General features: G+C 35.2%; 1 protein-coding gene and 1 non-coding gene across 2 annotated transcripts in view; one reads left to right on the forward strand and one right to left on the reverse strand.

Annotated features, from left to right (window-relative positions):
- Positions 1-12386, reverse strand: part of RANBP17 (RAN binding protein 17) — a 320296-nt gene that overhangs the window by 92104 nt on the left and 215806 nt on the right. The window contains exons 15-16 of the mRNA XM_040630304.1: positions 8047-8120; positions 6922-7002 (exon numbers count right to left, since the gene is read on the reverse strand). Coding sequence (XP_040486238.1) covers positions 6922-7002; positions 8047-8120 — 155 coding nt within the window. The remainder of the gene's footprint in view (positions 1-6921; positions 7003-8046; positions 8121-12386) is intronic.
- LOC121102801 lies at positions 1016-1124 on the forward strand. Its single transcript, XR_005834922.1, has one exon. It is a non-coding gene; the product is annotated as a U6 spliceosomal RNA (small nuclear RNA).

The raw sequence follows: 12386 nt of genomic DNA on the forward strand, positions 1-12386 counted from the left end.
AAAAAGTCAAGACAAGTGGTACGTCTTACAGATGGTAGAAAATTTTGAAAATTTGTACCTTTGGAGAAGAGGAAAACCAAATTGAGAATGAACTGGTTTCTTTGGTTACAGGAGTACTACACACTTTAGTAGCTGTTGGGAATATATAGTACCAAGAATGAGTTCAATTCATGGTATCTAGCCTTTAATGAGTATCTACAACATTTCGTTGAACCTAAAATGCCACTGGTTATAAAAAACATCATTATTGTATGTGCTAAGAAAGAAAAGGTGTTTTAAAATACCATCAATTGTGGTACTTACATATCTTATTTACAGAAGTGCTACAGTGTGAAGCAATTTCTGTTTTAGAATCAAAGGAGTGGTATATTAGGCACACGATATTCACTAAGCACCAGAGGCAGATGATACACTGATCTAGGCAATTCTTTAAAAACCATACACGTTTACAAATAGTTTTTGCAGACAGAATTAGATCCTGATGATAGAAGAAAGTTCACAGATAAGAAAATGACATGCTGGAAATTACTATAGGTGGATGATAGGTACAAAATATAATTACCGAAACATTAGTTTCATTATTTCAGAAGTGAGATTACGTTCATAAACCCTACTAACCTAAAAAACATCTAAATACGTCTAACAAAATGAAGCATCTTAAGGAATACTAATAATTACTTATAAGTAATAGGAGTTAAGGCTCTGTCAATTAACAAATGCGGTAACATTAATTCAGATGTCCAGTATGTGAAATTTTGAAACGAGAAGAAGAGGGGAAAAAAACCTCCTAATCTCTAATAACTTACGAACTAATAGAAAGGACTAACCAATACTAAGCTGTATGATAGTCATCCTTGGATATACAGATAAGAACAAGGTGTTCAGGAACATTAAGAAAAATAAAGATAATAGGAACGAAAATGGAAGGAATTAATATTCAGTGAGCACCTACTATGTGATAGGGTCAGTAGTACCAGGTGCCTTATTTTATTAGATAAACAGATGTATTGTTCTAGTGCTGGCTTTGGCATCACAGATACGAAAATTGGAACGATACAGAGAAGATTAGCATGGCCTCTGTGCAAAGATGTATTGTTACATATTTATTATTGCATTGAATCCTTACAAAATCCCAAGAGATAGATAATAGTCCCTTTCTACAGATGAAGTAACTGAGCCTCAGAGAATCTAAATGATTTGTTTATGTCCTTTCAGTTAATACCATGACAAAGGATCAAAACTGTTTCAGTACGGCTTCACTAAGTCTTTAGCAAGACCTGAAAATTTAAAAGAGACTTAATTGAGTTGCAATGGGTCAAATGAAAAGAATAGCAAATGTGGTGATTCAGTGAAAGATAATGAAGGGTGTCAAGGGGAAGGTAAAATAAATTTCCCTGGCCTGAGCATAAAGTACAAATTGTGGTTGAGTGGTGGATCAGGAAATTAGTTATGAGAACTCAATAAGTCAAGTACTGTTACAGGACTCAAGTTCTAATCAATAATTTTACTTTGACCCGAGAAGGAAGTGGAAGCGATTCTGGGCTTTTGGGAGGAGAAATGATCAGATCACAATAATACTTGAGGAAGGTAATCTTGTGAAGCAAGTATCTAAAGAACTGGGTGAAGGTTTGAATAAGTGGGTTACAGAAGAGGAGTAGAGAGGATTCTCACACTTGATTCTAGTATAAAAACAAATGGAGCAGATAAATTATGGGATGACTTTTCCATGGATAATAGAGACAGAAAACAAAGAAATAAATCAACATTTCTTTTGATGAGAAATGTTAATAGAAGTACGCCGAGGGATATATGCTGAAACTAGTTTTATTTAACATTCTCAAAACCATCTGGAGATGGTGGTATTCACTGAAATAAAGCAATACATTTTAATACTGTTCCACAAAAGCTGAATTACTACTGTTTATTACTAAATATTTCCTGTAACAGACATACCCAATTGTACTTCCATCCTTCACCCTTATTTCATTCTACACCTTGGTTTCATCTCTCACCCCCTACTCTTTCCCGACCCCCTCATTCAGGATTCACACCGCTGTGGTGGGAAGGTCAGTGACAGGGTAAGGGTGTCTGGCTTGCACATTACCTGTACCCTTAATGGCTTCATTATAAGCTACCTCTAAATGACCCTAAAAAGAACTCCCTCAAAACCACCACATCAAAATGTCACATGCCCACAGTATTTTTAATGGACAGACTTTCAGACAATTAGTATATACTTTACTTGAGTTAAATTTTAAAAAGAAAAAGAAACTATGCTAATAAAACAACAGACTTTGAGTTCTTAGAAAAAAATATATGAAAAGCAGTCTGGAATCAGGATCAATCCTGTTAGAATTTAAAATCTGTGAGGGCAGGGTCTGTGTCTCATTTGTCTTTTTGCTCTGTACTTAGCAAATGCTTAATTAATATTTTGCTGACTTGAAAGAGGCCGGTAATATAAAGTAAATCATTAGGATGAATATGGAATTAAATTATTTTATTCTTACTCAGTGTTAAATCTAAAAAGATGCAGTTCTGGGTACTGCACTAACACAACAACAACAAATAAGCAAGAAAAGACAAATGAAACTGGAAGAGGTTTAGGGTTGAAAAAGAAAAGCATCATGGTGACCAAGCAGCCTATGAATAGGAAGCAGACTCTTTGGCTTGTAAAATGAAAACAACTGAGAGAAGCTACTGACAGAGAAATAGAGTTATGATGCATGTGGGCAGGAATTATACTCGCCAAATCCTGGTGTACGGGAATGAAAGAGATAGTCTCAAAGTCTTAGAGGGCTAGTGTGAAGACAAACGGAGGGAATTACTTCTTTAACAAAGAACTTGAGCCAGCTTCATGGATATCCATGCTATGAACTTGCACAGGGTTCTTCTATGCCTAGGAGGGCCTGCACATGCTTCATTGCTGTGTTGTTGAGGTCTTGAATTTTTTTTAGACTTTATTTATTTATTTGAGAGAGAAAGAGAGAGAGATTGAGAGAACGTGGGAGGGGCAGAGGGAGAAGCCGACTCCCTGTGGAGCGCGGAGCCCAATGCGGGATTTGATATATGGACCCTGGGATCATGACATGAGCTGAAGGGAGACGCTTAACAGACTGAGCCACTCAGATACCCTTGAATTTTTTTTTTTTTAAAGATTTTGTTTTTAAATAATCTCTACACCCAACAAAGGGCTCAAACTTACAACCCTGAGATCGAGTCACATGCTCCACTGACTGAGCCAGCCAGGTGCCCTGAAATTCTTAATAACTTATGAACAAGGCACCCCACATTTTCATTTTGTATGTGGCCCTGCGAATTGTATAGGTGGTCTTGCAATAACATGGAGAAGTTATTCATCCTAAGAACTGTAGTTAACAGTATCAACAGGGTAAAATGAGTTTGGAGAAATTCATGAATTAGTGTACAATCTGTTTTGGGGTCTGTTTTTAAAAAGCTAAAGATATTCTGGGTTTCCTTGAAGGTGATGTAGTAAGGACAACTACCAACAGAGGGCCTAACAGAAAATGAAATTGCCTTTCTCATTATTATCTACCTGAAACCCAAAGTGAGACATGTTGTTGCTGTAAATTTGAGTAAACAGTGATTTAAGTAGAAATATTGATCAATTACTTTTTGAGGGGAAAAAAAACCCCCTTGAAATAATGATTAATAAACAAACAGAATTTTTGATGAAATGTAACACTTTCCTCCCTCTTTCTCAGCACTTAAAATAAGTTTATTTGGTTGCTTTGTAAGACCCTTCTCTCCCCAGTTTCCCCAGCAGCTTCCCTGTACTACCACTTGAAAAATCTCACCCCTTTCCCAGTCAGGCAGAAACTAGAATTTAAGACTGGAAAGTAATTGAAAGAGGGAAAAGGATCCAAAAGTATTAAACCTGGATGTGGAGGGCTGCCCAGGACAGAGCCATTTCAACTCTGTACATGTTAGATAAAGCTACTTAGAATCTGGAATTCTTGAAATTTAGTCCTGGAAATTTAAAGAGTTTATTAAAAAGTTACTCAGATGTATCTGCTAAATGTATTATACATAAATTTCCCTCAAAAAGGCCCCTGGATTTCACAGTAGTCTTACCAGCTTGGAAAGTTTCAAACCTTGGGGTAAAATGCAACAGGCTCTCAGTTAAAATCTGGGGACCTAATGTAATGGCCTCCTCACACACATTATGATTTAAAGGAACTACGCTATCTCTAAAAATGTCAAGTCTGCCTTTCCCTAGTAAAGACAAAGTCCTATAGAGAGGTGCCCGATTTTCTTATTTGGGACATCCAGTCCTATTTTCCAATTATCTTAAAATGCACAGTATGGCCCCTAAGCCACCAGCATCACCAGAAACTTGCTGAAAATGCAAACTCTCAGGCCTCAGTCTAACACCTCCTAAAACAAACTCTGGGGGTGAGGTCCAGCAATTTGTACTCTAACAAGCACTCTAACGATTCTGATCTTCACTGAAGTTTGAGACTACTACCTTAACGCAAGTAAACATCAGCCTTTTTAGCACTTCCTAAAAATGAGGATCTTTTGTGATTTCAATTTCCAAACAAGTGGTCACATAGAGGAGCACCAAGGTTCACAGACGGGCTTTGAGAACCTTAAACAAACACTGAGTGGGATTCACTCTGACAAAGACAAAAACAGAAAAAACGAAATGAAAAGTATCTGAAGACATGCATTAGAAAGTAATCAGGAACATTTAAAAACTTTGTAGTAAGATGCTTTTCAGTTATTCCTTACTAATATTTTAAATATTTGAACATTAATATATAAACAGATTTCCATTAATAGAGGCCACCCTGGTGATGATTTTTATCTTGCATAACTGTTTCAACTGCTGAAGAGTGCCATCTTATTTTTAACACAGATATAATGTATTGCTTTAAAATCAGGATTTAAAAACACATTATAATAAGGAAATCGATTGGAAACAACAAAACATGCATTAGGTAACCAGCAACTGCACTGAAATAGACATACCACTCACATATTCCATTATGTAAATGAATTCAAAGATATTTCATGACTGATCAGCTAGAAGGGACATAATGATTTATAATTCAAATAACTGAGCACTGAAATCAAATTGAACTAATATATATTTCTAAATATGGAAACCTGAAATAATTGTTAAAAAATATAAATCAATGTACCCAAGTTAAAATCATTCGTATCCTTTGGTTTAAATGTTATAGCTTTTAAGTTTTATCTATTAAGTTTTCTGAAAATACGATTTTTTATTAACTTCAAGAAGAAGTGTTCAAAAGCAATAAACACCTTATGAAACAAAAGGTTACAACTGAAGGACTAAAGAAGATATAAGAGATATAAGGTGATAGGAAAAGGATCTTACTTAAATAGTGGATAGAAATAAATTAGGCATTATGCAAATTATACCAAAAAGAATACAAATCGAATTAATTTTATACTAGATTTCAATTCCAACCAAAAAAATAGGGTAAATCTAAACAATAGATACGTGCTATAAAATAACACAGGCTTCTTTCCAGATAATATGCTCTCAAAGTAATTCATTGTGAAAAGGCCAGAGTTTGCAAGACTAGGAAGTACTTATAAACCACTTCATATGTTAGAAATAAAGAGTATTTCAGCATTATTATTAAAAAAAATACAGGTTGAGTTTTTTTTTTAATAAGAAAAAATACATATCTTAAAAAGCCAAAATGACCACTGGAATTGGGTTGTACATCACTTTCCAGTAAAAAGGAAAAACAGCCTGGACAGGTGTAATTTATCATTTTTCTGATTTAATATCAAAGAAATATATTAAAATAATAAAAAGAATCCTGAAATCCTCAAAATTTGTAGTGATAAATAGCCCTCCCTGTCTTTATTACATTATACCTACTAACAGAAATATTGCATGGTGGATTTTGCCAGACAAGGACGATTATTTTCCAATAAAAAGTTGCATATTAAATTCCAGCACAAAAGTGGGTGTCTAATACTTTGGAAATCTTTTATGGTTTCCCAAGGAACACAATTTTAAACTTAACTAATACAAACATATTCCTGCAGTAAACCTACATTAAAAATTTCCATCTAATGCCACCGATTTTCAGAATGCTGCCTTCAATATTTAAATATCAGCTAATCTTGGTGGTTAACTGAACCAACACTTATTTTTCATAACTCCTATATATTTGATAGCTAACATATAAAAGACAATCTACATGCTTCTCTCTCATTGGTAGAAATAGGGCAATAGTATTAACTATAATATAATAAGAAAGGATGATTCTGGTTTTAGATTTTAAAAATCTGCTAAAGATAGAAATCCAAACATTTAATGCATAATGGGAAATCTTATTTTAGAGTAAATAAGCTGTTGATTTGGTGGCGGCAATAATCCAAGAAGTGGTAAAAAAAACTTATATAATTTTCTTCCTATTACTCCTTTGTGCCTCTTAACTAATCAAAATAATATTCTTTTCAATTGAAGAATACTGAAGCTATAGTATTTACCCTCAGGAATTCAATTTTTAGAAGGTAATATTTTTAGAACATCTTGACCTTCTTCAAATTAGTTACATGATCTCTTTTAAAGTAAGAACTTCCTGACAAATAAGAAAAATCACAGACTAAAACATATGTGGTTGCATAATTTCTTATGTATCCATTTATTAAACTGGATGGATATAAACATAACTTTAACTAGTTAGGAATCTACATATCCATATAAATTCAATTGTGACTGAATAAATGTTCATAGTTGGTAGCTAATATAAATCTTTCAAAAACATACTTTACAGATAAGGCTAAATGAGAGGTTTTTTTTTTTTTAATTAAAAACAATTACAAACATTATAAACAAGGAACATACTGGCCAAAAGAATGCATGTGTTAGGGTGTTTCTACACATTACTAGATATAGAGTAAAAAGGATATCCAACAGAAAGGTCATTTAGGAACTGAAGAGTCCTTGAAATCACGGGCTCGCATCTTCCCCAGTATTTAAGATTTGTAACACTAAATATGAAAAAAAGATGGTTTTAATTGTAAGTAAGGTATTTGCTTGTATAGAGAGAACATGGAAATACACATATATTTATGTAAGTTAGGTCACCTAAATCAGAAATATCTCACAAAGTTGAAAAACAGGCTTAAATACCACTGGACCATTTTCTATTCTATTCTTTTTAATGGCATAATCAAAATTATATCCAATCAATGTATAATGAACATTGTTCTCTGAATGGTACATAATTCTATAAATTTAGTTTTATAAATTAAAAAATTGCCTGTTTCACAGAAGAAACATCAAGTTTGCATCTAAAACAAACATATTAGGGAATGACAGCAAGAGTTACAAAGGAAGTCAAATAGAGGCTCGCAGTTACTGCCAAGAAATGAACCATCAAACTTGTGGCTCCAAAGCTCACTCCTTATGATCACGATTGTTTATGTAGCTTTGTTCTCCGCAAGCAACACAGTACTGTCTATCTGTTACACAGATAAAGTGGGCTGCCAAATGGAGGCATACAAATTCAGGCTAAATGTACAAAATTATGTCCATGACTAGAAACTAGTTAATTCTGCTAACAGATTATAAAGGATGATTTAAGGGAAGTTTCCATGAGTATGTCTCTGATAGCCATAGGTTCCTGCTGGAATCAATGAATGCCCTGTCTTAAGGCAATCAAACCTCTCCCAATGATTCCAGTTTGGAATAATCTCTTCAGTTGGTCTTTGAAATTGGGTATTTTCTTTCTAATTAAAAACAAAAATGCTGCCAAATTGACTTGAAGAATCAAAGTCTGTAAACGTTTTAAAACCATGCTTTTATGTTGCATACTGCAGTTGTATGGGTAAGAATGTCTTTTGGGGGGTGAATTTTAAATATGTGAAATTAAGTTTCAATTAAGAACAATGCTACCATTCTAAGAATTATAGCATAATTTAAAAAGGTCTTTTATTAAGAAACAAAAATTATTAAGAGATTTAAACACAGTAAAAAATTTCTATTACATTCAAAGCTTTAACAAAAACAAAAGAAAAATCAAAAGAACTCACATTTTCGTCATGAATGTTTCTAGAACATGGTTGTCATCTGTTATTCCTAAAACTTCTGACATACGGGCATATACCTGGATGAAAACATTTAATTGTTAAAAGCTTTATCATTAACATGTATTTTCAAAAGACTATTCAAAATTGAACAAATGCTGCATCCACACTGAAGAAGGGAGTGGGTAGGGAGAGCAAATGAAGGATTTTTTTTTAAGGTATAATTTAATAATTTACTCTCTTTTTCTTCCAGGCAGTACCTCTCTTATTTTGAAATACACACCCATACTCACATACTCACTTTGTTCCCAGAACACCACATAGTTTTTTTTTTCTCAAAGTGGTACGCCACCCCTTTCTCGAAGACGGGCATATATATATAAAGGGCTAAAAAATGGAGTGTCTCAATAAAAGGCTCCAACATTTAAAAAATTTCTATCTATCCCAGATATGAGCAAACCATCAAATAATCCAGGCTTATGTTAGTCAGTTATAAAAATACGGATTTCAAAAGTAAGAGGAAATTAAAGAATTTATAGACATTCTCCTCAAAAAATCTCTCAATTAAGCTCCCCCAAATATACAGATAGGTCTTACTTTCCATGCTGAAACGGAAATCCCAGGCTCAGAGATTCTCTGCTGAATACATCAGGGCCTGGGAATCCATTAAGCTTCCAATTAGGGAGTGCTGGTTGCAGACTTTGGGGTGCAACATTTCAGTCCCAACCTAAGCCCATTGAGCTTATAAACACATATCCCACTTCAAGTGGGAAAATGCCACCAGCAGCCAATGGAATATTCGCTAATAGCCTGGCAAAGCTGAGAGGTGGGTTGACACCTCCATACTCCCTGATGCTCTGGTGTGATTCCAGGTTATCCCTGCCAGACACCAGCTGTATGGGATTTCTCTTCTGTGATTTGATCCCCTGTGATTGTGTTCTCTCACTTTCTCCTGATCTGCCTATTTCCTGGGGTATGGTATGGCAAGTTAGCTTTCACTCCCTATGCCTTTTGCTTTTCACATGTAAACACCAGCTTGGTATACTGCCATAGGTCATGAAGGTGAGATAAAAATCACAGGGCACCACAAATCACCCAGAATTATAGGGTTATACAGAGGAGGGAGGCTGTTCATCGCAGACATCTCATATCTGGATTTTAAACACCATTCAAAGCACAAGCTCATGTTCTGGGCTTTCAACATAAGTCCTATAACCAGAAGCTGCTCAGGCTGGTAGTGAATCAATGGGAAAGAAAGAGGGAAAGGACGGAGCCAGTGGAGACGGCAAGAGAAGGAAAGAAGGGACAGAAAGGTGGAAGGGAAAAGCTGGGGGAGAGAGAAGGAAGATTGAGATTCACATTCCTGTTGCCTCTTCTGCTAATTTCTGAGCCCTACAGAAAAGCATTTCAATTACTGTATCTACGACTTTGCTCATGAGAGTAGGCCTTGATCTCTCATAAGGTTGAAACTATCACTGTGTTTGTAAGATGTTTAGGGGGAAGAGGGAGCCAGGGAGAGAAAATCTCAGGAATTGAGTTACCACCAATCCTCAATGATCAGAAACCTTTAAACACATAGAAGGCTAAAGGAAGACTAGTGTGTAGAAAGGGAAGTTTACCTTCTCTCAGCATAATCTGAAACCTCTCACATGGATGGGAGTAAATTGGGCCCTTGGAAAATCTGATATTGATATAATTCATGGCACACGAAGCCCTTTACAACTTGACCCCAACACACCTCATCTCCATCTGAAGCCACAGTGAAATACTGATGGATCAACCGAGGCTTCTCATGCAATTTCAGATTTCTAGGAGTTCACGTACTGTTCATTTTGCCTGAATCATTTTGCCTTCATCCTCTCCCCTTGATTCCCATTCAAAAGTCATCTCCTCAGAAGCCTTCTCTGCCTTCCCAGGAAGAACGAGTTGCACTCTCCTTTATGTTCCCACAGTGTCTGGTCCATCCCTCTCTCACGGTATTTTCCACACTGTAACCGCCTGGATGTCCATCTCCCCCACTACACTGTATGATATTTTTGTAAAACCGAAGTTTACATTCTCAAGGCTTTAGAAATGCTATTTTTTTTATGGCATAGCTCAGAATTAATCTAATTTTGATTTTACCCAAGCCACATTGAATAATAAAAATATAATAGCTAAAATGTGATTTTAAACATTCGAGACATTTTAACATTTAAAAATATCTTTCTTTAATTGGTAGTTCTTACAAGGAAATTTTCTGTGGTATCCCTGGCTTCAGGAGAGGAGGAAGCTAGGCAGGCAGGTCTGTTGTGCTCTGCTGTCAAAACAGTTTCTCAGAGCATCAGATTTGACCCAATAAGATACTAGAAAAAACAGTCAACATTGACACATGGCAGTGCTTTAATCCACAATTATCCTTGTAACTTGCACCATTCCTTTTATCATCCATTAGCTTTGATTCCCATTATCCCATCTAGAACTGTGTCAACGTTTTTGTCCCTAGGGATTTCTCTCCACTACTAGGATCTGACAGTCAAGCTTGAGTACTAAACAGGATCATTACCTCTTAAATCCACTTATCTGATCTACTGAATAGTAAATTGAAAAGCTCATTAAGAGCAACAATCTGATTTGTTTTCACGTGTGACAGGGTCATTTAAAATCAATGTATGATTACTGCATTTCTTTTAAAAGACTGTCTCACATTTTCCAAGGCACCTTATCATTCAGAGAGCATGCAGATAATATGAAAATGTCTTCAAACATTTGGAATTTAATTATACCATAGGCATATATAATTTGGGGGTGGGAAGTAGTCTGTCCAGTGAGGAAATATCTTTAAGAATGTTTACCACAAAGCACAAGTCAATGAAAGCTTTCTACAGGAAAAATCTAACACAATATTTAGGGGATTTCAACATTTTGTAGAACTTGTATCACTTCTCCGAAAAAAATTTTATTACAGCAAGAAGAAACTACACCACAATACTCATTTTAAGGAAGGATACAGAAGTTGGCATAGGAATGCAAGAAGGGAAAAAAAAATCCCTTCCTTTAAGTTCATAGATTCCTAATTTTTTATTTCAGAATCAATTAAGGTAATTAGATCATTATGAAAAATAAGCAGAGATTTAAGAAATAAGAGACTTATAATAAGCTCATGTGTGTTGTCCATTCTTCTCTGGGGGAAACAGTGGAGTTGAAAGTGGCTATGCCTTTGGTTATGTGTTTCACATAACTGGACGTGCACTCATTACAAGCTAGTTTTGCCTGGCCATCTGGGCCTTCCTTCCGCTCTTCTTCTTCCTTTTTTTTAGTATGCCTGTATTACTATAAGCTCCCTGAGGACAGAGATGATTTTCTTTTATCTCCCATACCTAATACTCGATAAATGTTTGTTAAATGATTAAAAAAATGAATGTAATGTTAAAATGCACATTTGGCTGATTTCATTTCTTTCACAATTTTTTAACCAAAGGAAAACAACCCATAAAAGGTGTGGTTTTCGCACAGAACATTTTCTCTGTGAAAATAATATACCCAAAATTCTACTCCCCAGAAGTAACCCTGGTAAAATTTCATTATTTAAAAAGATGTGGTGTTAATGGTTAAATAATATTTCTGGAAGTTCTCTCTATAGATGCAGTAAGAAGAGCTCCCCTCCTTTGTTACTGTTGCTAGTCTGTTAGTGGCACTTCCCACATGATACAACAGAATACAATTTCGTTGTAGTATTATTTTTCCATGTGCATATGTCTTTCCTCCACTATTTCAAGCATGTGCTACCTGATGGCAGGGAAAATATTTATTTAACATCTCCAGTAGTAATTAGAACATTGCCTTGATAAACTTAGCAATGTAGAAGCACTTTAGTCCCAAAGATATCTGGATTTGAATTCTGCATCTGCCACTAACAAGGCTAAAGTCTCTGAATCTTGGTTTCCTATCTGTAAAACAGGAATAATAATACCTACTTAATGGCTTTTGGGCAGATGAAATGATGATACCTAAGACAGAGCTTGGCATTTAGTAGTTACTCAACAAATGCTGCTTCTCTCATGGACCCTTTCTCATAGTAGGTGCTAAAAACTGTCAGATAATAACTTTCAAGAGAAGGCTCTTTACATACAAAAGAACAGAAAAGTAAGAGGGTGCTTACCTCAAAGATTTCCACACTGCACAGATAAAGTTAAAACAAACAAAACCTCAAATCTGCACTAACTCTGAAATCTTTACATACATATTCAGTCAATTCATACCCTCGAAGCGTGGTCAGAAATGGTATTCATTCAAGGTCATAAAGCTTCAAAATTTCATGATACAAAAACTGCATTTTTTTCTACTTCTACATAGCTATTATCTTA

The sequence above is a fragment of the Ursus maritimus genome, unplaced genomic scaffold, assembly GCF_017311325.1.
Source record: "Ursus maritimus isolate PB19 unplaced genomic scaffold, ASM1731132v1 scaffold_15, whole genome shotgun sequence".
Classification (NCBI taxonomy): domain Eukaryota; kingdom Metazoa; phylum Chordata; class Mammalia; order Carnivora; family Ursidae; genus Ursus; species Ursus maritimus.